The sequence below is a fragment of the Arabidopsis thaliana genome, chromosome 5, assembly GCF_000001735.4.
Source record: "Arabidopsis thaliana chromosome 5, partial sequence".
In the NCBI taxonomy this organism is placed as follows: Eukaryota; Viridiplantae; Streptophyta; class Magnoliopsida; order Brassicales; family Brassicaceae; genus Arabidopsis; species Arabidopsis thaliana.
In genome coordinates, this window is record NC_003076.8 from 18,701,225 (window position 1) to 18,727,481 (window position 26,257).

At 35.2% G+C, this 26,257-nt stretch overlaps 8 protein-coding genes, 1 non-coding gene and 2 pseudogenes across 19 annotated transcripts; 2 read left to right on the forward strand and 9 right to left on the reverse strand.

The window, feature by feature from the left end:
* The first annotated feature begins 21 nt into the window (after positions 1–21).
* Positions 22–628, forward strand: AT5G46115 (uncharacterized protein). Its single transcript, NM_123980.3, has one exon. The coding sequence runs from the start codon at positions 261–263 to the stop codon at positions 483–485; it is 225 nt and encodes a 74-aa protein (NP_568656.1). The 5' UTR covers positions 22–260; the 3' UTR covers positions 486–628.
* A 3-nt stretch (positions 629–631) lies between these two features.
* AT5G00590 lies at positions 632–806 on the reverse strand. Its single transcript, NR_144192.1, has one exon. It is a non-coding gene; the product is annotated as an uncharacterized misc_RNA (transcript).
* A 593-nt stretch (positions 807–1,399) lies between these two features.
* AT5G46120 lies at positions 1,400–1,651 on the reverse strand (annotated as a pseudogene; the record flags this gene model as incomplete). Its single annotated transcript has 1 exon — positions 1,400–1,651.
* A 38-nt stretch (positions 1,652–1,689) lies between these two features.
* On the reverse strand, positions 1,690–3,260 carry AT5G46130 (hypothetical protein (DUF295)). Its single transcript, NM_123982.3, has 3 exons — positions 3,113–3,260; positions 2,260–2,999; positions 1,690–2,170 (listed from the first exon to the last, which is right to left on the reverse strand). Exons 1-3 carry the CDS (start codon positions 3,164–3,166, stop codon positions 1,834–1,836), a joined length of 1,131 nt encoding a protein of 376 aa, NP_199425.1. The 5' UTR covers positions 3,167–3,260; the 3' UTR covers positions 1,690–1,833.
* A 512-nt stretch (positions 3,261–3,772) lies between these two features.
* On the reverse strand, positions 3,773–5,484 carry AT5G46140 (hypothetical protein (DUF295)). Of its 2 annotated transcripts, NM_123983.3 has the most exons (3): positions 5,290–5,484; positions 4,339–5,083; positions 3,773–4,241 (listed from the first exon to the last, which is right to left on the reverse strand). In NM_123983.3, the coding sequence occupies exons 2-3, from the start codon at positions 4,851–4,853 to the stop codon at positions 3,887–3,889; spliced, it is 870 nt and encodes a 289-aa protein (NP_199426.2). In that variant the 5' UTR covers positions 4,854–5,083; positions 5,290–5,484; the 3' UTR covers positions 3,773–3,886. The 2 variants fall into 2 exon arrangements, with proteins under 2 accessions (NP_199426.2, NP_001332680.1); NM_001344658.1 differs by lacking the exon at positions 5,290–5,484 and having other exon boundaries at positions 4,339–5,123.
* An 837-nt stretch (positions 5,485–6,321) lies between these two features.
* AT5G46150 (LEM3 (ligand-effect modulator 3) family protein / CDC50 family protein) lies at positions 6,322–9,498 on the reverse strand. Of its 4 annotated transcripts, NM_123984.4 has the most exons (9): positions 9,128–9,498; positions 8,896–8,957; positions 8,735–8,809; positions 8,544–8,660; positions 8,380–8,450; positions 7,995–8,292; positions 7,627–7,916; positions 7,471–7,556; positions 6,322–6,869 (listed from the first exon to the last, which is right to left on the reverse strand). In NM_123984.4, the coding sequence occupies exons 1-8, from the start codon at positions 9,198–9,200 to the stop codon at positions 7,511–7,513; spliced, it is 1,032 nt and encodes a 343-aa protein (NP_568657.1). In that variant the 5' UTR covers positions 9,201–9,498; the 3' UTR covers positions 6,322–6,869; positions 7,471–7,510. The 4 variants fall into 4 exon arrangements, with proteins under 4 accessions (NP_568657.1, NP_851139.1, NP_001330145.1 ...); NM_180808.2 differs by having other exon boundaries at positions 6,322–7,556; NM_001344659.1 differs by lacking the exon at positions 6,322–6,869 and having other exon boundaries at positions 7,114–7,916; positions 9,128–9,414.
* A 128-nt stretch (positions 9,499–9,626) lies between these two features.
* On the reverse strand, positions 9,627–11,335 carry AT5G46160 (Ribosomal protein L14p/L23e family protein). 2 transcript variants are annotated; one of them, NM_180809.3, is made up of 4 exons: positions 11,220–11,335; positions 11,084–11,119; positions 10,718–10,803; positions 9,627–10,633 (listed from the first exon to the last, which is right to left on the reverse strand). In NM_180809.3, the coding sequence occupies exons 2-4, from the start codon at positions 11,115–11,117 to the stop codon at positions 10,232–10,234; spliced, it is 522 nt and encodes a 173-aa protein (NP_851140.1). In that variant the 5' UTR covers positions 11,118–11,119; positions 11,220–11,335; the 3' UTR covers positions 9,627–10,231. The 2 variants fall into 2 exon arrangements, with proteins under 2 accessions (NP_851140.1, NP_199428.3); NM_123985.3 differs by having other exon boundaries at positions 10,131–10,630; positions 11,220–11,283.
* A 2,304-nt stretch (positions 11,336–13,639) lies between these two features.
* AT5G46170 (F-box family protein) lies at positions 13,640–15,807 on the reverse strand. Its single transcript, NM_123986.4, has 2 exons — positions 14,387–15,807; positions 13,640–14,088 (listed from the first exon to the last, which is right to left on the reverse strand). Exon 1 carries the CDS (start codon positions 15,599–15,601, stop codon positions 14,414–14,416), a length of 1,188 nt encoding a protein of 395 aa, NP_199429.1. The 5' UTR covers positions 15,602–15,807; the 3' UTR covers positions 13,640–14,088; positions 14,387–14,413.
* Positions 15,808–17,192: 1,385 nt separating this feature from the next.
* On the reverse strand, positions 17,193–20,520 carry DELTA-OAT (ornithine-delta-aminotransferase). Its single transcript, NM_123987.4, has 10 exons — positions 19,887–20,520; positions 19,429–19,537; positions 19,085–19,315; positions 18,848–19,007; positions 18,691–18,746; positions 18,457–18,609; positions 18,269–18,366; positions 18,092–18,172; positions 17,781–18,014; positions 17,193–17,686 (listed from the first exon to the last, which is right to left on the reverse strand). The coding sequence occupies exons 1-10, from the start codon at positions 20,045–20,047 to the stop codon at positions 17,542–17,544; spliced, it is 1,428 nt and encodes a 475-aa protein (NP_199430.1). The 5' UTR covers positions 20,048–20,520; the 3' UTR covers positions 17,193–17,541.
* A 7-nt stretch (positions 20,521–20,527) lies between these two features.
* On the reverse strand, positions 20,528–25,025 carry AT5G46190 (RNA-binding KH domain-containing protein). Of its 4 annotated transcripts, none has more exons than NM_123988.5 (7): positions 24,845–25,025; positions 23,993–24,638; positions 23,171–23,908; positions 22,786–23,079; positions 22,655–22,710; positions 22,478–22,574; positions 21,892–22,342 (listed from the first exon to the last, which is right to left on the reverse strand). In NM_123988.5, the coding sequence occupies exons 2-7, from the start codon at positions 24,608–24,610 to the stop codon at positions 22,211–22,213; spliced, it is 1,935 nt and encodes a 644-aa protein (NP_199431.1). In that variant the 5' UTR covers positions 24,611–24,638; positions 24,845–25,025; the 3' UTR covers positions 21,892–22,210. The 4 variants fall into 4 exon arrangements, with proteins under 4 accessions (NP_001330854.1, NP_199431.1, NP_001330855.1 ...); NM_001344662.1 differs by having other exon boundaries at positions 24,841–25,016; NM_001344661.1 differs by having other exon boundaries at positions 20,528–22,574.
* Positions 25,026–25,579: 554 nt separating this feature from the next.
* Positions 25,580–26,215, forward strand: AT5G46195 (annotated as a pseudogene; the record flags this gene model as incomplete). The annotated part of the gene is made up of 1 exon: positions 25,580–26,215.
* Between the last annotated feature and the right edge of the window lie 42 nt (positions 26,216–26,257).

Genomic DNA, 26,257 nt, shown 5'->3' on the forward strand with positions numbered 1-26,257 from the left:
CAATTAACTCGACCTAATGTTTGGTAATTTACAACAAAAAAAGAGGCAAAAAACCATATATATGTATAATCTCTAATTGACCAACATAAACCACAAAAAAATGGCTCAATCACTAAACCTTACGTCTCTTCTCTGTCTCACCTTCTTCATCTCATCTTTCTAGCTTACGCAAACACAAGCAAGAAACCGCCAAACTTTAACCGGAGTAACCGATAAAAACCATATTTTATTCATGCCAGAGAATCACCGGAGCACGATGGATGAGGAAAACGAGCAAGAGCCAGCCTTTGTCCGAGAGACTGGACATGGTTATGGTCTCTATGGCCATCGTGAGATTCACACCAACAACGACGAAAACAAGAACAGTGACAACGATCAATTTTACTATAGAAGCGACGCTTATGGAAACCGCGATGGTAGATTTAAGTAGAGAGATTGAGATTTGTTTTGTTTTCGATAATTTGGAATTCAGTTATGTTTTGTAACCGAAATGTTAAACAAAGTTTTTTGTAGTTTACTTTAGAGAACTTTTATCTTTCACAATTTTTTTTTTTTGGTTACAACAAGATAATCCTTCAATAAATAAATAAATTGTAATTATTGATACTATAATAATAATAGAAGTGACGTAAAAAGAAAAGGTAATTTGGATTACCTCATTTTCCTAACGACAACAACATCAACAACAGCGAGTTGCGAAAGAGAGATTGAGAAAGAGGTACCAAGACTGATTCGAAACAAGGTCCGAAGCTTTACGTGGAATCTACGCGCTAGACTCCAACCACTTGGACTAGATCAGTCTTGGTGGTATGTCTTTTTGTTATGTGTTATTTATACTTACTTGAAATTGTTTCGTACTTTCGTTGAAATTAAATTAACCCGGATCTTGTTAATTATCATTTTTTGCAAAATCTCAGATACGAGTGACGCGACTAGTTTGTGTCTTGTTCTTTTGTATTTATTTGATCTTTTGTCTTAAGAGTATTTAACTTTACCTTTCATAACTTTTTTCCTTTTGAGCAAAATTTTAAGCTTTCTATTTCGTAAATTATGTTGATTATATGTATATGAGGATTTGGAAGGCCGTTATATAAAATCGTTATAAAAATGATGACCATATAAGATTGACAAAAAAAAATGATGACCATATACAATGACATTTTAGAAGCTAGCTTTACGGGAATTCTTTGAGTTACAAAATGCACTGGAATGGAGTTAATTAATTCTAATTTACAAACTAAATGTAGCCAAGTAGAAAAGTCTCTGCATGATTTTTTTTTCTTTTTTTTTTGAATGAATGTAAAATTTATTCAAACAAAAAAAAAAACTTTTTACAATGAATGCATCCTTAAATTGAATGTTGTGTTTTAAAGAAATAGTATCGAAAGTGCTAAGAATGTTAGTTCCTTGAATCAACCCAAACCCGAAATCCATCTTCATGTTTTCTTGGGTTTGTTCGGTGGATTGACGAAATTTTGTTCCGTATAATCCTGTCCAAAAACTTGATTACCTGATCTGCAGTGCTAGGAGGTTCACTATGTCGCCTCTTGTTCCGCTCAAGCCATATTGAGTAGACAGTAGCTTGAAAAAAGTAGTCGGTGCATGATGGAAGAACCAGATTGCTACTTTTACTAATTATGAAATGATGCATAAAAATAGTTCTGCTGCACGATGGTTTACTAGATGGCTAAATAAAAGTGTGTTTCGTATCATTGATATACTAGTAAAAAGATCCTTACACTTTAATTATCTTAGTTTAAATAATTGATTTTTCCTATAATTCACTTCAAATAAAACGTAAATAGAATAATACAAAACCCAACACCATACCAACTAGGTAGGAGTGAGTGAAAATGGATGAGGCCAGTAAGGAAATGCAGTGGATCTTAATGGACCTTCCTCTGTGTAGAAGAGAGTGATTGTTTGCGTCGTGATATCGTAAACACCAAAGTTATGTCCCGCGAAATAGATGCAATTAGGCTTAAGACCTGGAGACGAGCTTGCTGGGACACACATAGGTTCACCATGTCCAAGAAAAATACAAAGATCTCCAATATTTTCAGTGTAATACATATCTTTGTGTCTTTTAGCATTTTCTTTCTCTTTAAACACCAAGAACCGCTTTGTTTTGTGCACGACTGTGTCTGACTCAAAGGCGTCCCCATAGTACCTTTGAACACATGAGAGAGCCATTAATGAATCAGCTAATAGGTGTTTACTTATAAAAGAAAAGAAAAAGAAAGTATATATGTAGTGTACCATGAGATGAGGAATTGTTCCCCGGAGGGTGACTCCACTAGATGATCTGTCCTGGTAAACGAATTCATCTCCTCCAACTCATACAACATATACTGAGGAAGATCTTTTTTGTCAATTATATGATACGTGGGCTCGTCTTTCTCTTTGAAGTTGAGACCAAATGAGCACATCCAATCGCCTCCAGGAGTTGAAGTGTAAAATCTTTGCTCTTTCTTAGAGTACTTGAGACTTGAGTATGGGCATATACACTCATGCCCATGCGTGGTTTCGATATTGATCCACCGTAAGTCTTTATGCCTATAGAGCATAAGCTGAGATACCGAAAACTTGATAGCAACGACCCAATCATCATTTTTTAGGTCAGGAAGAGAGGTCATGGCAATGTTTTGGATTTGAGAGCCTTTTGGAAGAGGAGGTAGATGAACAGAAACAGATTTTGATTTAGGGTCAGAGGGCTTGTAATAGATATTTAGACGAACGTTGTCCATATCACGGAGGGATGTGTTTTCCTTCATGTGAATATTCACTCCACTTTGATTCAATCCCATACTCATTGCCTCGCAGACTTCTCCAGCCAAAAACTTGCTCTTAATTATGATTTCGTTTTCACCCTCTGATCCGGACCTTCTAGATATCGAGCTGCTACCATTTGAAGAACCTCCGATCTTAAGGAGGTGGTCAATTAACAAAAAAGGGTAGATTGGCGTAGACGAACACCATCTAACCAAGTTGTTTTTTCTCTGTCAAAATGTAAGTACGTTGAACTAATCATACAAAAAGAAATTAACTAGTAAAACCCTAAAATAAATCCACAATTATAGTAGAATATAAGAATTAGAAAGAAAAAACTTACAAGGACATTTGTGTAGACAAGGGGATTCAAGATTCGTATGAGAGGTTGAGACATTTTTTAGAATCTTTAAAACTATGTTGAGGTGATTTCTCGTGTGGGTCTTCTCTAGTCTCTATAGAGACTTATGCTTGAACACCAAGTTGACATTGAAGAGGAGAATAATATTCTTAAGCCTTAAGGAAATAAATAATTAAACATACTTAAGGTAGAAAAGGAAAGGAAATATTAAGAATAATTTGACTTTTGATATTTTAGTATCCATCGGCCTCAGTTTTCTTTGTTCCTTGCTTTTTAGATTCTTCTCTGATTTAGAACGAACAAAATGTTTTTGAAATTTCTTAAGTGTTGCTTGACGTATTTTGATTAATTTTTTCTATATATGATATTATTTTTGCTAAAACTGTAAATATCAAATATTTTATCTAATGGACACATTAGTTTTTACATAATCTCATGAATATTTTTCAATATAGTTTTTTTTTAGCCAATTAATTATCACCCTTACTCCATATAGTCGTCTACTAAAATACACCTATATTATATATTGTCCTAGGCTCCTAGCAACATAAATTTCCACCATTGAGCAGTTTCATGCATATCAAAATATGGATCAAATCATCAAATAAATGCAACCAACCTGATTTTTTCATCTTTTTATTTCTGCAGACAGCCTTGTTAACGTAATTCGTTCATAATAACTTCAAATACTAATAATTTCATCGTAGAAAGTGTTCTTTCAAATAAAGCATATAAAAAATACAACATGACATCATATTAATTAGGAGTGAGCGAAAGTGGATGAGGCCACGAAGGAAATTGAGTGGAGCTTAGCAGACCTTCATCGGTGGAGAAGAGATAGCAAGTTTGGGTGGTGATATCGAAAACACCATAGTTATGTCCCGCGAAATAGATGCAATTAGGCTTTAGACCAGGAATGGTGCTCGCTGGGATACACAAAGCTTCACCATGTCCAAGAAAAATACAAAGATCTCCAATGTTTTCGGTGTAAGACATGAATTTTGTTTTTCTATCGGTTAACTCTTCTTTCTCTCTAAACACCTTGAATTGTTTTGTGTTGTGAATGACTGTTAACTCTTTGTAATTAAGTTTACACTCGTCCCCATAGTACCTTCAAAAACACATGAGAGAGCCATTAATTCAAGAAAATTGATTTACACTAAGATATCAAAATATATATAAGTGTAACAAATTTAAGAAATATATACCATGAGATAAGGAATTGTTCACCGGAGGATGACTCCACCATGTGGTCTGTCCTGGTAAAGGAATTTATCTCCATAAACTCGAACAATTCATACTTAGGAAGATCTGTTTTTCGCACCTCGACAAACTCGAGCTTATCCTTCTCCTTGAAGTTGAGATCAAAGGAGCACAAGTAATTGCATCCAGGAGTTGGAACGTAGAACCTTTGATCTTTCTTAGAATACATGAGACTGGAATGAGGGCTTATAGACTCATGCGTGGTTTCGATATCGATCCACCGAAAGTCTTTGTTATGTCTATAAAGCTTCAACTTAGATCCTGAAAACTTGACAGCCATAACCCAATCTTCATTGTTTATGTCAGGACAAGAGGACATCGCTATGTTTTGGATTTGAGAACCTTTAGGAAGAGGTGGAAAGTAAAAATTCTCGGTTATGTTTCGAGATGATATGTGTTCCATGTAGAGATGAACATTATCAATAAACTTGGGGAGTGTATACTCTGTCTTTTCCACCATGTGAATATCTTGTCCCCTTTGGTTTAATATGATATCATTGAACTACGAACAACTTCAGCTAGTTTCGGGTCTGTAATCCAGACCTCTTTTTCACCTAATGATTCGTCCCCTCTCTCTACGCGACCATCTGAAGAATCTCCGACCTTAAGGATGTGGTCAATCATCATCATCGGGTAGCAACCGTGGCTTTGCGTAGACGAACGCCACGTCCGAACCATTATGTTGTGTCTCTACCAAAATGTAAGTACGTTAAACTAATCATACAACCAGAACCAATACTAGATAAATAGACAACATTTTTGATTTTATTGTTGATAAAATTCTATAACAGAGGAACATTGTTCATATGCATGCGCTTTAGGGACAAGGAGCTTCTATACATATACATAGAAACTATAATTACGTATTTGTATAATGAATTGAAAAGAAAACTTACGAAGACATTTTTGTTGACAAAAGGCTTCAAGATTTGGCTGAGAAGTTGAGGCATATTTCTAAAATCTCTAAACTATGTTGAGTTAATGATTTTTATCGTGGATCTTCTCGTCTTCTCTAGACAGATTTATCTTGAACACCAAGTTGACATTAAAGACGAGAATAATCTTTTTTTTGGGTGAATACAAGAATAATCTTTTTAAGGAAATGAATAATTAGACATATTTGATGGAAGTAATTGAAAAGAAAAAACAAGTCAATAAAATTTAACTCAACGGTTCATATTTAAAACAAATAGAAGCTTTCTATCAGGACTTATTCAATTAAGGGAATCAGAATAAGAAAAATATATATATATATTTTGTCATCAGCTAACATCTCCAATCTCTCTCTTTTATTGTCCCGAATATTCTCACCATGACACATTAAAAGGTCTCAAAACAAAATTAAAAAGTCGAGTCAATTTAATAAAATTATTTTGTCAATAATGTTTCTTTAATGTCACTGACAATTCGGCTGAGAGGTACACACAAGAAATAACCACAATAGTTTGGAAAATTTAGCAAAATGCCTCAACTGCTCAACCGACTCGTGAAGGCTCTTGTATTCAAAAATGCCATCGTAAGCTTTTCATTATTTTCTATTAATTACTATACTAGTGTCTAGTGGTACGAGTTGTATGATTAGTTGTATGGTTGGTTTACTTTACTACCAGCTTTATGTTATTTATTTTTACTTTTAATAATAATTTATTTATGTTTGTTCCAAATTATAACTAACTCAATTACTTATAAATATGATTTGATTTTGATTAATCTTGTGACAAACAAATGGATTATTATTAATCTTGTGAGCTCAAGAGTTTATCCCTATTATTCAGAAATTTGCTATTAGTAAAATTTTTAAGGAGGATACTGTATATGTATGTGTGGTATTTGGCTACTTAAAGAACATAGGACCAAAAACATATAGAATTTGGCTAGTTTTGTCATGATGTGTAGAATTGAATCTAAACCAAACAAAATAGGAACTAAAGCCAATATTTTGTCTGGAACTCATCAGAGTTTATTCAGTCAAACGAATCAATTCAGGAATCAGAATAAAAATGCTGGAAAATGGAAAAAGGAGAAAATAATAAAACAGACTTTTCAATTTCAAATCTCTCTTGACCTAAATTCATATAGAGAGATTTTGTCATCAACTTCCCACCATTAACAACATTTCCAATCCCTCCTCTCTTTTATCGTCTTGAACATTCTCTTCTTCTCATCATCACAAATTTAAAAAGTCTCAAAAATCAATAGACAAAGTCAAATCAATAATAACCTATGATACTCTTGTGCAACACCATGTACAAAATCATTGAGAGTGCAAGAGGAAGAAAGATTACAATCCGCTTCGGCGCCCTAACAGTAAGACTATCGACGCAGCATCCTTCTTCAAAAATCGTCTCAAGCTTTGGCAAGTCTGAGAATTGCTGTTGTTGTTTCTGGTGAGATGCAATAAGCCTTGGTGCTACCTCTCCCCATGTTTGAACAAACCTCATTTCCTTGGTCATTTTTTTTTCTTACACCCAGTTTTCTTTTCCCCGACAACAATGCAATGCAGCAGAAGGAAAACACGGGTTTAGTTTGAGAAATAAAAAAACGGATCTTCTACGGGTGAGGAGGGCAGAGGAAGATTGAAAGGTGCTGCTTTTGACTAAATGAATGAAAGATCTTTCAATGGGAGAACTTAGAGGTGCATATGATGTGGAGGAGACAAATGGGAGAGGTTAAATAGAGATACTTAAGGTGACAAATATGGAAATATGAGAAAGAAAACATGAGGATTTTTCGGGATATGGATGAAAATAAATGTACGCTTTGCAGATAGCCAATGATGCATTCTCTATAATGCTTTTGTTAGATTTTCTAAACTTACAGGGCTCTAAAAACAGATATACCCAAATAAACCCATCACGTTAGAGGTTTAAGAGTAAAAGAAGGGTCAAACAATTATCTTTTTGTTGAATCTTTAGAACCCGCAATCCGAACACACAAGGATCGTAAAGAAAACAGAGGAACCTTATCAGTTTTCTAGAACTATAGGCTCATACATACGTTATATACTCCTTAAACCTAGATGATCATATATATATAGACAAAGTATGGCTCTTGAGTATGTAGGAATATATATGAACCTGGAATATGAATCTGTTAGAGAAAGAATGTAACAGCTTCTCAACTTGAAAGGCTTTTCTTGTTCCAAGAATTGTCACCGTATGGCCTGAGATTGAGAATGATGCATATAAGAAAATGAACAGAAAAAGGGTTTCTGCGAATGTAGCCTTTTTTACCTTGGATTTTTCAAATGGAGCAACATGAAGATGATGGATATGACTATGGAAGAGGAACCAACGACAAGATAGGTGATACCCAGGAAATCATTTCTTCCTCCTAACCAATTTGATGTGGAGAGAATAAGCTTCTTCTGCCCACTAAAGCTATAAGTGTTGTAATTGTTCATCAAATTTACTTCAACAACTTTTCCTGGTTCCAAGTCCTCTTCGATTCTTCCATATAATTTCCGGAAGCTTAGTAAAGCAGCTGCTCGCATCCACACTATAAAGTCCTCTTGGTCACTTAGCTACAAAGTAAACAGCATTGCCTAAGCTAAAATATATGATTAAATTTTTTTTATTGTAAAGTGGTTGAGAATGCATACTGGAATTTTTGGATCCAACTTTGCTCCACCAATCAAAGTTCCGTTCTGGAAATTGATAGGATACACATTCTTTCCAAACTTGTGCTCGCGGTCACTCTTCCACGCAATGTTATTCCGGCTCACATTCAGTTTTGTTCTTTCGCGAGAAAACGTAAATGTATCATTGAACATACTCCAAGCAATTAACCCACAAGGAACAATTGGGAGACCATTAGATGACTCCTCGGGTTCACAAGAACTTGTGTGGCTATACTCCAGTCCATGTAATAGTTGCTGATCACTTCTACTCTTTACATACCTGCAAAAGAATCATCAGCTACCAAATGGCTGACTTTCTCATCACTAGATTTGAAAAGTAAATCAATAAGGCATCTAGCTATTTTACCGGCGATGGTTTTGATAGTAGTTATCAAGCTGGTAGTAGATAAAAATGGGAGCTTTCATATACTTTTGTACCTGATATTGAAAAGTATAAAACCTCACCAATAGGTAACAATGAAGAGAATCTTAATTCACTGATTGAGAATCAATGGAGCAGAAAGGAATTACCTTCAAGTAGCGCGTACAATTCTTTGGGATAGATGAATCAGTTATATACAACAGTTTGTTGGTTCTATATTCTTCAGGAATGCACTCAACATCATACCGGTCTATAATTTCAATAGCCTGCCATTAAAGGATTTAAGAGTTTGCTCCAGAAACTTACATCTCAAATTCAAGAGTTAACTTCTCCAACTTACATCACGAGAAGCACGAAGAGTAATGAGACCAATGGGAATGAAAACAAAACCCATTAACATAAACACTGTTATAACCTGCAAAAAACATTTGATTCTTCTTCTTAGACAATCAGAAGAAAAGCTTAGCTTTTTTCCAGGTGACAAAGATTAATGTTACTAACCGATATTGGTGTTAAGACTGGCTTACAAGCTGGGAGTTTCTGCTGCTTAAACTGATACAGAGCTGCCAAAATCAAATGATTCAATGTTCAGTTCAAAAAGTTACATGAATCTATAAACAATTGCCAAAATCGAATACCAAATCACAGCATTTTTTTTGCCCTTACTTAAACCCGTGAGAGCTTAAACTAAAGGCTTTTGATTGAAGATTTCGAAGAAAGTGTTATGATTAACCTTTGGATCGTCTTGATCGTAAGAAGGATGATTGATCAGGAGCACGATTCATCGATCCTTCCACTTCCATCATTATCCCCTCTCTCGACTACTTAACTTCACTGATACATCGGGAAGAAGAAATGGTTTACTCCGCCGCGGGGATAAAAACTCCGGCGTCTCTCACCGGTGGATCGATCTAGAATCGCGTGCTCTCTGGTAGATTCCACCTGATCTAAGATTTTTTTTTGAATTTGTAAATTAATCTCTCTTCAGTAAAATTAAAAGTATATGAACATGAAAAAGTTGAAAGGAAAAAAAAAGTTTGAACTATAAAAAAAGGAGAAAATAACCAAAAATGTCAGAAACTGAGGACTAAAATTGAAAGCTTTACCTAACTACTTATAGGGTATATATGTAATAAACTAAAGTTTAAGGTCAGTCACAAATAAACAAAAACATAGATAATGTTGTAATTAAATATAATAATGAATAGTCAATAAACTAGATAAACTATTGATTCTTCTAATAATGAATAATAATTTTATTATACAAAGTATGATTTAAAAGTTTTAAAAATACATATTTACATATACTAATTTATATATGTCGATATCAGAAAAAACAAGAAGCAACGCAGCCCACTTCAGATTAACCTTATGATCCAGACTTCTTCTTATGGCGTAACTCCATCACTGAACTATACCCTCTCAGTTCTGTTCTTCAAATCAGTGTATGCTAAACCCTTCTTCAACACCTAACTCTTGGCACAAAGTGGTTTGGTTCTCGCAGCGCATTCCAAAGCATGCCTTTATTATACTCTGGTCTCTGGGTAATACTCCGAGACAGGCTCTCGAGAAGAGATCGTCTTCGAAATTGGGGACTTTAATGTGCCGCCTCACTCCTCCCTCTTTTGTGGTTCTTCATCTGAGTCTGTATACCACTTGTATAATAAAGGAGATAGAAATGTAGGGAAGAGAGTAATAGAGAGAGACTTTAAAAGTGTGGGGACTTTTTAAAGTTTGAAGCCTCTAAATTCCGTTAAGAACACACAAAAAAAAAACATGCGGGTAACTAGAGTTTACATAAAAAAAGACAGTACGAGGTTTACGGTTTTGTTGCATCTCACGCAACGTGTTGAGCCAAAGCAAGAATCTTGAGATGTTTCTTCTTGCGAAGCTCATGAGGAACAGGACCAAACACTCTAGTACCAATCGGCTGGCGATCAGTTTTAGTATTCTTATCTTTACTATCAACAAGAACAACCGCGTTATCATCAAACCTAACTTCACTTCCATCAACACGACCTCTCTGCATCGCAGCACGAACAACCACACCATACACAACCGCTCCTTTCTTCACTTTACCGTTTGGCATCGCTTCTTTCACTGAAGCAACTATAGTATCTCCAAGTCTAGCTCCTTTTTTCCCCTTTAGAGCTTGAATACACATCACTTTCTTCGCACCTGAATTGTCCACGACTTTGAGAACAGTCCCCATCTGAATAAATGTCCTTCTCTGCTGCTGCTGCTTCAACCAACATCAACAAAAAAGAATAAGCTTAAGACACTAAAACCATTAGAAGAATACTTTCATTGGTTGGTTTCTGACCTGAGAGAGGATACTTTCATTCATCATTCCATTAGAAGAATTCATCGAACCACCATTGTTAAGACCTCCAAGCAATGAACGTCCTCCTGCTCATGATTTGTGTATGAATCAAATCAGATACTATAACCATAAACAACAAAGACAACAGATTTTAAAATTTTGGCTCTAACTTTGCTAAATCAATTACAAAGTTCAACAATTTTGAAGCTGATAATATGTTGAAAAATGGGAATCTTTAACTTCACAAAGATGTGATTTTTAAACAAACCCATCAATAACCAAAACCCATCACAGTCTAAAACATAGGATTTATGGATTCAATACACAAGATGAGATCGAAGGAAGAGGAATAAGGTAGTCTCTTACCTCGGGTTAATCTGGAAGCAAAAGCAGCGGCCATTTCTGCAATTGAAAATTTTCCATCTTAATGCAAATAATTACATAAAAGAGGAGAAAAGGGCTTATATTGAGAGAGATAGATTGAATAAAAATTCAAACTTACAGATTCGTTGTTAATGGAGAAATCAAATACAGATTTGTTGCAGCAGTAACGACTGACGCGAGAGAGAGTGAGGGATCGAGGCGGAGGAGGATGAAACAAGGGAAGGTTTAAGCGTGGCAACAAATGTAAATTACAATGTTTAGTTAGGGGTACAATAGTAATTTAATTTCTACTTTTGGCCCAAACAAATGAATGTTGGGCTTCAAGTCGTTGTATGTTATTTTAAGAAACAAAACAGGAAAAGAGAACGGACAATAAACCAATAGTGATTGTTGAAATTTGTGTTATTGTGTAATTCATAGATAACTTTTTTTAAAAACATCTTTTTGAAACAAATTTTTTCGTAAAAAATAGATTAGTAACGAAAAAATGGTGTATATCAAATAAAAGCATTCGTGATCAACATTTTAATTCTTAAAAATATAATGTATGTATCTGTAAAAACGTTTAGAAGATACTTATAAGAGTTAACTTATATTACCTTTTATTTTCTATTTCGTATAATTAATCTGAATTTTTTGAAGATAGAAGGTAGAATAAAATAAAAACAACTATTTGGAAGATTTGTTTTGTTGAAAACCCATTATTTAATGTGTGTTTACTAACCTTCATATACGTACGTCAATTAAAGTATTAACTGGAAATAAACACAAGTATAGATAATAATAGTTGTAAAAAAACAAATTGGATCGTTGGTGATTAACAATTTTTTTTAAGGGAAATATGTATAATTAAAACTATATGAGCTATTTATAACAGAAAATAATGCATAAATCATCTAAAATAAATGAAAATATATAACACATATGACTATATGTTATTAAAAAAAAAAAATCAGAACCGGTCATTGGTGGTGACTGGTGACTTATATCTCCCTTGTTATAGAATGGTACTAGTCTACTAGTATTGACTAATGACATTTTGGTTCTCAAACTATAAACCAAAAGAATCTAGAAACTAAAGAAGAGAAGAAGATTCTACTGAAGTTGTTGGAGTTGTTAAGTTACTCTCGGGGTTTGCTTGTAAAAAGTAGTCTATGTCTTAGTGTTAAGTAAGACTACTATGAGTTGTTAAGTAGTTTTCATGGAATATAATAATTAGTCTAATTTCCTTGTAAGTTGTTTGTGTTATGTTGTGTGGCTGTGTACGGAAACAATGAAGAAGTTGATGTTGTATTAACTCCCTCTAAGATTGACAATATTGTCTCAATTCTAAACACTAAACAAAACCAAGAACAGATGAATGCTCAAAGAAACAACAACTAGAGAGTAGAGAGTAGTAGAGCCATAATTAGTGAAATTACAAGTTTTAGACTCTTGATTCTTTAGAACACCAAAACGTTGTGCGTTTAACCATATTCAGATTATGGATGAAGAAAACAGAAGTCGTTAAATGTTTCAACCAATGCCAATAGTATAATGGTACTACGAATGCAAATTTTAGTCGTTAAAAACTAATCTATGTTTTAGAGTTATATAAGACTAGTAGGAGTTGTTAAGTAGTTGCCAGTGAATAGGTTAGTCTACCTTCTTTATAAGTTTTTTTTGTGTTATGTTGTAAATTTACAACATTTTCTCAATTCTAGAGATGTTCATGAATTTATCGAACCTATCTAATCTTAGACGTGAAATATCCATCCAAACAAATATAGATAGATATGAATCTAAAAAGAGACAATTTAATATTTATTTATTTATTGAGACTTCATATTTATTTGACTAAAATCAGAACTGAGATTTTAAAACTGAACTAAACTGATACATGCTATATCATATTGTTAGTTTGGTAACTGTTTTCTAGATTTTTTTTGAAAATGTCTAAAAACTCAACAATCCAAACTGCAACATGGATTAAACACTCCTATAGCGGAAAATTCCTAAAGTTGGAGACATTTCAAGTTTTAAGCCACTTACTTCTCTAAGACACAAATAATTAATCGAAACCAGATTCTGGTCGGGAAATAATATAAGTAAGGTTTAGGGTAGCTCATGCAATATGTCTAGCCAAATCAAAGACCGTGAGATGTTTCATCTTGGGAAGGTCCTACGGAATTAGGACCAAACACTTGTGCTAACCGCTCCCAGATTCGCCTATTTTCTCAGCCTTTTATCTGACTACCAATAATAGCAACCGCATTATCACCGCACTTAACTTCGCTTCCATCAACACAACCTTTCTATATCTCAGCTTGAACAACCACACTACTTTCTCCAAAGGCAAATTGATGATGTTTAACTCTCATGAAAATTTACTTCTCGACCAAGTAACTTTGAGATTAAGCGGGTTATAATTGGTAATCCAATGAATAAGAATTTTCTTTTTAACCTTTCTCTTCCAATCACAGAGTGATATATGTTCTGCAATTCTGCATTCTACATTATTTATAACCAAGATATGAAAAATTTATGTAACTCAACACAGTCACATTAAAGTTTTTTAAGCATAATAAATCTATAATTCTGTAGATTCTTTGTTTTGTCTCACAACTCTACAAAATTACTAATCAGAACCATTAGGAAATCCGAAAACTACAATCTTAAATAACTTGTATAATGACAGGGGAATAAGCAATACCTACAATATTCACATAAATAGAGAAGAGCAAGCAAAGGAGAAGAAAAAGACAGAAAAAAGAAAAGAAAAACTCTTACATGATATCTGTAATTTGTTGATATATATTATATATGATTGCGAGATCCTGCAAAGGCATATGCTTCAATGAAAAAACTAGCTAGCAGATGCAGTAGTAGTAGGCAGCAAAACTTGTTTCTTGATTCATCAAAACTTCGATTTTATTTCATTCTCTGCTTCTCCCCATTATATGCTTTTAATTGTAATTTCCTGAATTCGCCACAGGGTTGCCAGTTCTCTGACAAACAAGATTCATAACAATGAGAAAGTTCTGTGCTTTCTAAAATATCAAAAGAAAGTTGTGAAGACAATGATAAAAAATGCTAACTTATCTTCAAATGCAAAGCATTAAGGGATAGTGTTACTTATAAGATATTCATAAGACAGTTCCTACTGCTGATGATAAACTATAAGCTTTACCTATGCAAAGGGATTAAATCTTAATGGTTTCAGGTCAAGCAAAATCGGTGCTTGGGCAAATGATATTCTAAACTCACTTCATAAACACATGATGCAGAACATGAGCACTATCTTACCTCAGATTCCGACTGAAACCATTCAAGCTAGAACGAGTTCATTTCAAGACAGTAAGTCCTTCTTTTAACCAGCATCTTAGCAGCCGTCTCATAAGGCTCCTCAAAAGCCGAAGACACCCAAGAGATATCAGACACTTCCTTTTTCGATTCACTCGGTCTTATCGCAACCAAAGTCGCACCTTTTAACACAGTTCCATCAGGCAATTCCAAGGTTGGAGCATACCATAGTCTCATATTCAGAGCAGGCACAAGTGTCCTCTTCGAAGCCGATGAAGCTGCTAATGGTTTCACCCTAAGCTCTTCTAGCTGATCTCTGTTCATACAGAGCACACCTTGCCCATCTGAATCAGTGAGCACTAAACTATCAAGCGTCTTATGCTCCGCGATTATCGGTTGTAACAAGTAATGTCGTGCTGATGCAGCAATCAAAGAGCTAATCGTCCATACAACACGCAATTTCAAACCTCCGTTTGTGTAAAACGATTCCGGTATACTCCCATTATCATCGGAGCCAGAACCGGGAGCTTCAACGACTGTAGTAGTATCACAAGCTTGAGAAACTCTCATTGGATTTGGTGGAATCACTGAAGAAGCACCGAGAATCACACAATTATCAAGAGTAGAACCAAATTCAGCTCTCCATTTCAACAAAACTCCATCATCAATCCCTAATTCACCACTAGGAAGCTCAATTCTTAAGTAACGAATCTCATCGAAGTTTTTCAAAACCTGAGTAGGTGAATGATGCGTAACACCGCCTTGTTCGATCTCTCCACCATCATCATCTCCACTAATAGACAACGAAGAAGAAGAAGATCCAGAACCACCACATGATGATGATGATCTCTTCGTACCAAGGAATTGACCTAAAGCTTGTAACGGCTTAACAATGCCACCAACAACAAGACGAAATATAGCCGAGAACGAACCAGCGGAAGAACCGGAGCGAGATTTGATAGATGACAAAGATGACGAATCGTCGTCGGAGATTACGCAATCGACACGAACAACGACGTTATCGACTTGAGGAACGAGAGAATGGAATCTTCTGGAAACGACGCAGCATCTTCCGAGAGCTTTGACGTCGCCGATTTTGTTGAAAACGAGGAGGAGGATTGAGTCAGGAAGATGATCGAAATGGTCGATTTCTAGGGTTTGTGGTGGTTCCGGATGGATTCGTGACGGTGGATCTGAACGAGGGATAATTACGGCCATGGATCTTTGAAGATTTTGTGGGATAGAATTTTTCTAGGTTTTTTTCAGGATGATTCAGAATCAGAATCAGAGCTTTTGGAGAAGATAACGCATGAAAGATGTTTCTAGAGAGAAGAGAGGAAGAAATCAAATGGTCGGAGGAGATAGATCCACGAGGTTTTGTCTCTACTTTAAAGCGCGTGTATTAAAAAATATGAGCGCGTGTATCGCGTGGACTGTTTTTTTTTCTTTCTGTAATGAACAATTGATGTGACAATTATTTTAGTTTTATTTTTGTATACATTGCCAAAAATGTATTTATCGTTATTTTGATAAAAATAGACAATGAAATTTATAGGTAGCTGTACCACATGAGAGTGAATTGGATTTGCCTAATGCTAGACTCATTCATAGGAGGAAAACAATATTTACAAATAGTAAGTAGGTGATATTTTGTTATACATAAACGGATTATAAGTTTCTAAAGAGTAATTTATATTTTTCTCCTTCTAAATGAGCTTTATTATTAGAGACACATTTCAATTTCATTGTTTACAAAAGGAATTTACAAAGTTGACACAAGATTGTATGTATCACTTTGTACATTTTCTTAGCCTAAGATTAACACATGTATTACATTCTCGGTGCTTAAACTTGTGTATTATACGCAAAAGAAAACAAATAATTCTTTATAAAATCTATATGAAGTTAATCTTTTAAATACATGAATTTTGTTTTCTAAGATTTTATTTTATATGCTTAGAAAAAAGCTTATCTTTTTGTTATTTTTAAAAAAAAAAAGCATACTTATATTACTTAAGTAAAAAGATTGTACTTGAATTTTTTATTTTTTTTATTTTTGGATCGACAAGGCCCGATCCATAATCACTTCCTATTGTGTGGGATAATGCGATTTAGTGGAGTCAAATTCCGATGGAAAAAACAGAGTCAGATGAACGTAACCACTTGACTAAAGGCACATCCCCGATTGTACTTGAAATTTATATATGTAATTTTAAAATTATTAGTAACTAAATGAATATTATATGTCCATAATATCTTCTTTATGCAACCGGTTACTATCAAACTTAGTTTAGTCCACCATTGCATATTCTACCGAACTTCATTATCCTTAATCATAAAATACTAGAAGATATGCATAATGCACTAGTGACTAGACAAGTCATGTGTTGATTTTGCGATAAACATGCACGTTGTGTCATGTGTGTTTTCCCATTTCGCACGCCTCGGCGTTTTCCTTAATTATATTTGACTTAGTTGCAAAATGATAGTAGGATACAATGGAGACACATGTGACTATTAAATGCAGATTCATCAACGAAACATCTAAGTTTCTTCCCTCTAAATAGTTTTATTGCATTTTGACAACAAGAAATGAGTAATATTCTTTCACTAGATTTAGAAAGAAATCGAGATCATGAGGCCATTAGTGTGGTATATAATTTACATGTTTCAGATAGTTATTTAAATATGTATTTGTTGTTTTAAATCAGGTTATGATAATGTAATTTAAATATTAGAGAGCCAACCAATCATATGGGGTTTCACGCCTCAACATGTTTGGGTTGAGCAATTATAGAAGACACGCATATGTTTATTCATGATTTCATGTTCCATATCAATATCTATCTACACATGCCAACACGTGTACGTATAAATTAGTACATCCATACTTCCATACATATTGTTATGTAACATTTATTTGTTAATTGAGATATCATGTATAACACCTATGAAAACAGGCATCATATTATTTTATGTTGGTTTTATTTAATGCCAAACCAGAAATAAACCAGAGTTATTTCTACCAAGCTCGGTAGAATCCGGTTCGGCCTTATACTTTAATATATTTCTTATACCAAACCGGTGCTGTGTCCTATGGAAATCACAAGATACAAAGAATCTAATTATACCAGAACCTAATCAAGTTTCAAACCGGTTCAAGCATAGAGGTTTCTTCCACAGCGATCACACTCGGTTATATGAGAAACCGGAGTTTTACCGGAATTGATTTTCAGCAGATTTGGAAGATCGAGCTCGAGTACATCGTGAAGAGCCTCAGATCCATCTCGGAGTTCATCAGAGCTGGCAAAAGAAAGAAAACCAATAATTGATTCAACCAAGAAACCTATGATAAGCTACTAAATAAACCAAACCGGTTCAGTTGTTTCTAATTTACCTTATAGAGAGTGGTGGAGTTAACCGGACAATAGTGTTGTGAGTAGGTTTAGCCAAGACTCCTCTCTCCTTCAAGCTCAAGCAAATATCGTAAGCTGAAACCGGGGACAAGCTTTCGCTATTGAACTCAATCGCATTAAACAAGCCTCTTCCTCGTACTTCCTTTATGTACTTCGGAAACTGTTTCTTGATTTCATTCAATTGAATCCTCAGTTCCTCTCCAAGACTTGCTGATCTATAGATTCAAACCAAAACGTGAACTTAATATTTTAATCTAAAGAACCTGAATCGATATAGAAAGCAAAACTGTACCTTTCAACGAGTTTTTCTTCCACGATAACGTCTAAAGAAGCCATAGCTACAGCACTAGCTAAAGGGTTACCACCAAATGTGCTGATTTCACAAACAGAAAAAAGAAGAAGCTTAATAGCAGTCAAACCACTATATGCTAATTCAGGTCAACAAAAGAGCAGAGTAATGAATACGAACCTTCCGTGTTGACCAGGTTTTATATGAAGCATCACGTCTTTATCAGCAAGCACTGCACTTACTGGAATTACTCCTCCACCTAATGCTTTCCCAAGTATCTTTCAGAAAACAGTGTCAAGATGCTTTGCTCACGGAGGAAACCGTTAAGAAAATGAAATAAAGAGCTTAGAAAATGTAAAAGAACATACCACCATGTCAGGACGAATTTCTTCCCAATCACAAGCTAGCATCTTCCCGGATCTAGCCAGACCGCTTTGTACTTCATCCGCTATCATCAAAACATTGTATTTTGTGCAGAGTTCTCTAACAGCTTTCAAGTAACCGTCGGGAGGAATAATAACCTAAACCAAAGTCATTTTCAACATTTAGCAACAAAACCAGCATGAATCTTCCTATATTCTAGCTTGAATGGAGAAGCTTACTCCAGCTTCGCCTTGAATAGGCTCGAATAGAAATCCCGCTATTCTATCTCCCTTTTCTGCAATTACAATAGCATGATCAACTCAGTGGCTCAAGCTCAAATCTTAATCTCAGGAACAATACTCTCATTTAAAAATTGAAGCAGGAAACATTTCAGACCTTTAAAGATTTTCTCAAGTGAATCCGCATCACCAAAATCAACTTTAAGATTCCCTGGCAACAATGGCCCGAATCCACGAGTAGCATCATTGTCACAACTCATGGAAACAATTGCTAATGTACGTCCATGAAAGCAGCCACAACAAGAGACAATGATAGCCTGTCAAAGAAACTAGTATCAAATCTTTGATACCTGTTACTGCGAATAATACTCTTAACAGGAAAAAAAAGTTGTACCTCGTCTTTGGGAATATTTTTCTTTTCATGACCCCATTTTCTTGCTAGTTTCAAAGCAGTTTCGACACCTTCAGCACCCGTGTTCATAGGAAGCACCATATCATAACCGAACATGTTTGTGAGACGCTCAGCAAATACCGGGAATTTATCGTTGTAAAACGCTCGTGAACTTAAAGTGAGCTTCTCCACTTGTTCCTGCAATGCCTTCATGATCTTAGGATGACAATGTCCCTGCAACAATAAACAAAGTTAAGCATTAAAACACAAACAATGAGTCTAACAAGTAGAAACTCTCCGCATATTGTATCTTAGAGTGACGGGAAGCGGATTTGGAATTGTATTACCTGATTAACTGCAGAGTAAGCTGCAAGAAAATCAATGTATCTCTTTCCTTCAGGGTCCCATATAGTTGAGCCATTCGCGCGAGAAAACACAACCGGAACAGGATGGTAACTGAATTTTAACACATACAAGAGAAATTTACATTAAGAAGAAGCTAAAGTTCATAATTTTCAAATTCTAAAAGAAAGAACCAAGCATGGGAATCAAATTGGATATGAACCGTTACAATAAAAGATTATCAGCTTTAGTCATCATCATGAATCTTAATCAATAACTAAAAATAAAAGATCACCACTCCAGTTAATATATTCTCAAGTTTCAGAATCATGAGCTCTATACAGCTATGGCATGTACATATATACATACAAGTCCGATCGAACCAAACAAATCCCAAATATCAAAACTTTTGATGGAACGTGCAAAACCCAGAACCCAAAAAGAGGAAAGAAAGAGACTTTACTTGTGGGCACTGAATTCAGATTCCAATTCCATCAATCGTTGAGAAGAAGACGGAGGAGATTTGGAATTCGATTGTGGCAGACCGCCATAGCTCCGCCGCACTCCGGCGGTAGAGAATCTTTTGGACACATAGTAAAGCAACCGTCTCGTGGTGGCTGCCATTAGAGTCTTTCAGAGAATGAAGCAAACGTTTTTGTTCTTGTTTCCCTCTGTTTATCTAATATATTTGTCCTCTGTTCGTTCGTTTTCCTAGAAAATGATCGTTTTCTGACTTTCTCGGGATGGGCAAATTTTATCCGAATACTAAAAATATGGTATAAAATTTATTTACGGTTTGATTTCGGTTTTTCTTTTTGGTTGAACAATGTTGTAACTTTATTCTACTTTTAGACTCAATTTTCAATATGGGAATTTTTTATTTTATTTTTTCATTAACCAAATATGGGAAATTTATTTCTCAAATTCTAGCTTACAATCTAGGTTATTCGAATAATTCCAAGTATATTAAAAAAATCGGATATAAGTGAACCTTTTTGCTTTATAACATGAGTTTGAAAATTACAAATTGTCAAATGTTGTTTTTCTCTCCTAAGTTAATCCAAGACTTCCCCATAATCTCTTTTTTTTTTTTTTCTTCCTATTTAATGCTATACTTTAATTACTTATGTGATATGCAATAGAGAGATTAGAAGAATTGAACTTGGTAAACACTTGATCGAAATTCACATTTATATTAGAAAAATGGAAAAGCACTTTAAAGTTGCGTAACGTAAACTACTACATGACCATATATGATACAAAACCTTCCAAATGGATCAACATCAATCTTTCTACTAAGAAACTTATCTTCAGTGGTCTTTTGATCAAAACGATGCTCAAGGTACTATACAATTGCAACAACTAAACTATTATTCATCACACTCGTGAAACCCATTTTTTACGAAATAGGAATATAGGATCTGCTAAAGATCAACACACCCGCTTAAAATCCCGGGATGTGTTAGAATGTTAGGCTTCAACCGCAAAAGCTAAACCAGAAACAGTATATAGAAATGTTGTGGGTTTCCAAAAACCTAGTATTTTGGGTTTGTCAACTAAATGCCACTCTCAAGGGAATAGAGCAAACGCTGAAGCCAAAACACAGCAGAATCAGAAAACCGTTTGAAGAAGTAAGTATTGTGGTTCTAATGCAACAATCCTACGGTGCCAACCTAGCCAGCGCCGAGTGTCAGGCTTATCAGAGAAATCATCAAACCGCAAAAAACTATATTGTGGCTGGTTTTTGACAGCCTAGTATGTTGTGGAACCTCAGCTTTATAGGACAAATCCCAAGCCCGAAGTGTTCGAGCGCAAACGCTAGCATAATCAGAAAATCTTTTTGACAAATGCTAATTTTCATGGAGAGACAACCTAATATGTGGGAATGGCCAGAAAACACATAACATTCACAAAAGCTTGTCGCAGCCTGGCAGGTTCTAAATATGCTACAAGCACTATAAGATCATGATTTAAGTTTAATATAGATGATCAGAGTTCCGGGGAGCTTATCTGGGAAGAGAATAAATCAGAAATGGTAACAGAGGCTAAGATAAAGAAGATCAATCAGTGGAGTTTGACCTAAAGATAGTAAAATCGTAGCAGAGAATGGGATGATCATCAAGAATGAGAAATTCCTCTACTGATACTCTGATAAACCGATGGAGTTTCAAATAATCAGATCGTAAGATCAAAGCACTAACAAGTTCAAACTTCTAAGAAGCAGAAACAAATACGATCATTAACAAGAGGAGATCTAAAGGCTACTGTTCTTGAAGATCACTATGCTATAATAACCTATGGCTGTTCACTGCAGAAATTTATACAGAAACACCAAGAACTATGATATGGTGAGTATCACTTGGCATCACATAAGAAGCTGAGAAGTGGGATTTGCAGAGTCGGTAAACTAACACATAACTGATAGGACTGCTGCTTTGGACTAAGAACAAAGCAGATCTGATTCCACATATGGAGAATAAGCAAAGTTTGATTGATATAAGAACGATTTTGTTTTATTGCACGGAGATAAGTAGTTATAGTACGAACAGCTCGCAAGGAAAGGGGAAAAGAATGGTCCTGAAAGACTATAAAATGTCTAGCACGAGAAACCAAAAGTAACTGAGTCGAGATGAGATACCGAAATGTTTGATGAGAGATGCAACCATATCTAAACATGAGCTTGATGGAAGGAGGAAAGCCTGAGAAACCCGATCAAAGAAATCCACTGAGAGGTAGATTGATGGAACACACTTCCATGGAAAAGGATTAAGGGGCAGAGCAAATTATTCAAGTGGACATGATAAAAGCTTGGAACAAGTTCTCTGCGGTACGCTTCTGTTCAGATGTCCCGGAAATGAGAGCAACGCGACCGCCATGGGAATTTTTGGAATCAGAAATTTCTATCATGGCTCCTGATATCTGAGAGAGAGAGAGAGAGAGAGGGCACATACCATGTGAAAATGTTATATAGGAAAGAGGGAAGAAGAGACGAATGAAGCTATGGCAATCAGAGAGTAATGAGGAAGGAAAAATAAAAATAAAAATTAAACAAACCCTTCTTATGTTGTCCAAGTTGCCTCCTCCTCTGCCCATAACTTTACCCACTGCATTTGCTGGGATTCGAACCTCCATAGTAGTAGACTGAGGCAATCTGTGAATTCACAAGATAATCAACAGGGAAAAGAGTTGAAAATATAATACTGAACAAACGAAACTAACTTGCAAACTTACCCTCCATATAGATTGGATGAGTAAGAGGAGTTGGATCCATAACTTGTATTGCCCACCTGTAGTTAGAAAAACTTAAGTTATAAACACAGAAACTGAGATCATCCATTTTGAGCAGAAGAAGGAAATGTTACCGGAAAACTTCCATAACCATAGATTCCACCACTCGAAGGAAGCATGCTCATGCTGCTCCCGGTTTCTGGTCTCCTATTGAAATCTACAGAAGCAACTTGCGGAACAGAAGACATGAAAGATTGAGGAAGTGCAAGACCAGTATTACTACTACTTGAAGAGAAGAAATTGTTATTCTCAGATCTTGCAGGAGGTTGATTCCTGGAACCAGTCTCTCTATCCCTTAAAACATCATCTCGAAGCCTCAGAACTATCTGAATAAGAGCATCTCTCACATTGCTTACTTCACCAGATATCTAATAAAAGTAAGCAAAAAGAATCATTTACACTATTGGAGAAATTGAAGAATTGAATAAAACAAAGCTGAACGAATCTAAGAATCATTACCTCAACGAGCTCATCATTGGGATCAGCACACTTAGGCGTATTATTTCCTTTCGAGATATGAATATCGGCCTTTGTCCTTTTCCTGATTTCACTTATGATTGAGCCACTTTTCCCTATAATGCATCCTATTACCTTAGAAGATACAAGGAGTTGCATTTTAACTTTGTCCTCGTCTTCATCATTAATTTTCTCTTGAAGTAGAAGAACAGCTTCAACCGCCATAGACTTCAAATCATCAGGAGACTCTGTAGCAGTGACAGTGATAACACAGTCATCATCATGATTTGTCCTCGAGTCATTAACTTCGATATGAGACCCGCTTGCTTGTCTTATTCCCTTAATGGTTAATCCTCCTTTCCCGATAACACGACCAATTTTGGAAGAAGAGCAAATAACTTTTATAGCCAACTTTTCTGATCTGGAAGACCCACCAAAACCATGAACAACAGGAAGAGCAGAAGCAGAAAAAACCGGCACAGGATTTGCAGCATTTTCTCCATAACCCTGAGGTAGTGTACCGATAAACGATGAAACATTAGCCCCATGTTGGAAAATAGAATCCTGACTTGGGTATAAACCGGCTTGTGGATAGATAGACAGATCAGAGGGAATTATAATACTAGCGGGAACTTCTTGGACAGTTGTATCCAGAGGAATCTGTTCTCGAGGACTGACTTTGTACATGATTGCAGAAACAGCGAAAAGTGCCTTCTTCACGGATTCAGTCTCACCAGATATCTAAATAAATAAGAATAAGAAACATCGATTAAAATAAGCAAAGAAACATATGCTAACAAATTCTACTGGAATTCTGATACTAACCATAACAATGTTGTCAAAATCCATGGCACAAGTGTGAGAAGGATCAGAAACATCTTTAGAGACAACCTTAACGTTAGCTCTAGTTCTACCTCTAATGTTCTTAATAATCGAACCAGATTTACCAATGACAATAGAACACTGACTAGACGGAACTAAAAGACGACATTCTCTAAAGTCATCTCTATCAATCTTAGTGTTCTCAGCAGCAGTAGCTAAAGAAGCCACAATAGCATCATGGACTTTAAGAAGAGCAGCTTGAGCAGAACACAAAGGAACAGAGTAATCCAATTCACTATACTCAATGTCAACAATGTCTTTCTTCTCCGAAACCGAGCAAAAGATCGTTATGACTCTTTCGCTACAACCTGGAAAAGGATCAACAACTTTGATCCTAGCTCTAGTTTCTTGCCTAATCAAGTTAATAACTTTGCCACTTTTGCCTATAACACTTCCCATGACACCACTTGGGCATAAGATTCTGTAAACAACAACGAGATCGTCTTTGTTATCGATCTTTTTTTCTTCGGATTCGTAAGAAAGTCTTCTCCTTTGATTCCGGTTGTTGTCATTGTTGTTGTCTCTGAAACGATTGTGAGTCCTCTTCCCACGCTCAACCATTGTTGTCTGTTTTGCAAATTACACAACCCTAAAACAGAGAGACAAAAGAAGTACAATTGATCAAAAGCAGAAGCAATGTATTCTATCGATAGAGAAATCTGAGAGGAACCCTAAAAAAAAAAGAGAGAAATTTGAGAATTGGGTGGATAAGAAAAAACTGAAAGAAACGATTTTTATGATTCAATTTGAAAATTCGTTAATTGGATTATCAATTCAAGCGATGAACATACATACAAGGTGATAGAAAATTCTAAGAGAACTTCAATGAACAGCGAGAGGCCTCTCGGGAGAGAAGAAAGAAGAAACTTTTGTTCTAAATTGTGTTAGAGAGAGAAAGAGAAAGAGAAAGATTTGTGATTGTCTGATGCAGAGTAGAGAGAGAGAGAGAGATGACGGCGATGTGTTAAAAGAGATTTTTACTTTGATTGATCTCTTTCGGTTATATATAGTTAACAATAATATAATATGAAGAAAGTCCCTAACTTTTGTTTAGATTTGGTGTTTAGCCCATTTTCTCAGAAACAATATTGTTAAACCTAAAATCTACTTTTAAGTTTTAAGGCTTAAACGGTTAAACTTGTTTAAATATTTATTGATTAATTACGTTTAGATTTTGATTCTGCAAAAAAAAGTACTTCGTTTCACATGTTATTTCGTATAAATTAATACTTTATACTTATCTCGTATACTTTAAACTTGTCTTCGTGTACCGGTTTCATACTATAATAAGTAAAATAACTATGTAATAAAACTAATTTAATTTTTTTTCCACCAAAAAAAAATTAGTTTAAATTTTAATCGCGTAAACAACATATCACATAACAGTGATTGGGTTATGGGTATTTACAAATTTTTTTTATTTCGTTGAGACTAAAACGACGTCCTTTTAGTCACTTTTACTCCTAAAATTCTTAAAATCCATTTGTTCTCCTTAAATCTTCGATTGCTCTCAAAATCTTAATTTAAAAACGAAGCCGAAACAACGATTCTCGAAAAGATCAACGAATTCGTACGAATGATCATTAATAATAATCGACTCGAGATTGACTTCATTTGCAGCATGTGTTGAGAGTGTAGGGATTAGAAGTGGTGCTGGACTATCTTTAGACGTTCCTACACGTTGGAATTCAACTTATGATATGCTTGTCAGAACTTTAAAGTTTCGTAAGGCATTTGCTAGTTTGAAAGAGTGTGACAGAAACTATATATCATTTCCTTCTAAGTATGAGTGGGATCTTGGAGAGAGAATTTGTGACCTTTTGAAGTCGTTTAGTACCATCACTGCCTACTTCTCAAGTGTCAAATATCCTACAACTAATGTGTATTTTCTGCAAGTGGAAAATTGAGTGTCTTTTGAAGGACTACGCAAACTATGGTGATTTTGGAGTGGAATAGATAGTTAGTAAGATGTAGTTAAAGTTTGATAAGTATTGGGATCAATACAGTATCATTCTAGCTATGAGAGCTATTCTAGATCCAAGGTTGAAGATGCAGATTCTTAAATCAGCTTATAATAAGATGGATTCGAGTAGTTCAGAAGAAAAGGTCAATGTTGTTGTGAAGAGTTTGAAGGATCTTTGCAAAGAACACATGGAAAAGGCTTAAACTTCTTCCACCTTCTCAACAACACACACTCCACATGAACTT

Bases quoted from the DNA above. Each gene is read 5' to 3' on its own strand.
- AT5G46115 (NM_123980.3), top strand. From the start codon at position 261: ATGAGGAAAACGAGCAAGAGCCAGCCTTTGTCCGAGAGACTGGACATG.
- AT5G46130 (NM_123982.3), bottom strand. From the start codon at position 3,166: ATGTCTCAACCTCTCATACGAATCTTGAATCCCCTTGTCTACACAAAT. The intron at 3,000-3,112 runs GTAAGTTTTTTC...ACATTTTGACAG, and splicing joins TTGTCTACACAAATGTCCTT to AGAAAAAACAACTTGGTTAG. The intron at 2,171-2,259 runs GTACACTACATA...ATGTGTTCAAAG, and splicing joins GAACAATTCCTCATCTCATG to GTACTATGGGGACGCCTTTG.
- AT5G46140 (NM_123983.3), bottom strand. From the start codon at position 4,853: ATGGTGGAAAAGACAGAGTATACACTCCCCAAGTTTATTGATAATGTT. The intron at 4,242-4,338 runs GTATATATTTCT...GTGTTTTTGAAG, and splicing joins GAACAATTCCTTATCTCATG to GTACTATGGGGACGAGTGTA.
- AT5G46150 (NM_123984.4), bottom strand. From the start codon at position 9,200: ATGATGGAAGTGGAAGGATCGATGAATCGTGCTCCTGATCAATCATCC. The intron at 8,810-8,895 runs GTTAGTAACATT...TGTTTTTTGCAG, and splicing joins CAGTCTTAACACCAATATCG to GTTATAACAGTGTTTATGTT. The intron at 7,557-7,626 runs GTAAAAAAGGCT...TCTCAATCTCAG, and splicing joins CTCCATTTGAAAAATCCAAG to GCCATACGGTGACAATTCTT.
- AT5G46160 (NM_180809.3), bottom strand. From the start codon at position 11,117: ATGGCCGCTGCTTTTGCTTCCAGATTAACCCGAG. The intron at 10,804-11,083 runs GTAAGAGACTAC...AATCATGAGCAG, and splicing joins TGCTTCCAGATTAACCCGAG to GAGGACGTTCATTGCTTGGA. The intron at 10,634-10,717 runs GTCAGAAACCAA...TGGTTGAAGCAG, and splicing joins ATGAAAGTATCCTCTCTCAG to CAGCAGCAGAGAAGGACATT.
- AT5G46170 (NM_123986.4), bottom strand. From the start codon at position 15,601: ATGGCCGTAATTATCCCTCGTTCAGATCCACCGTCACGAATCCATCCG.
- DELTA-OAT (NM_123987.4), bottom strand. From the start codon at position 20,047: ATGGCAGCCACCACGAGACGGTTGCTTTACTATGTGTCCAAAAGATTC. The intron at 19,008-19,084 runs GTACAACTTTTT...TTTCTTTGACAG, and splicing joins AAAATATTCCCAAAGACGAG to GCTATCATTGTCTCTTGTTG. The intron at 18,367-18,456 runs GTATGTTCTTTT...GTTTTCTGAAAG, and splicing joins AAATTCGTCCTGACATGGTG to ATACTTGGGAAAGCATTAGG.
- AT5G46190 (NM_001344661.1), bottom strand. From the start codon at position 24,610: ATGGTTGAGCGTGGGAAGAGGACTCACAATCGTTTCAGAGACAACAAC. The intron at 23,080-23,170 runs GTAATGATTCTT...TACTTTTATTAG, and splicing joins CCAATGATGAGCTCGTTGAG to ATATCTGGTGAAGTAAGCAA. The intron at 22,575-22,654 runs GTAAGTTTGCAA...GTGAATTCACAG, and splicing joins TCATCCAATCTATATGGAGG to ATTGCCTCAGTCTACTACTA.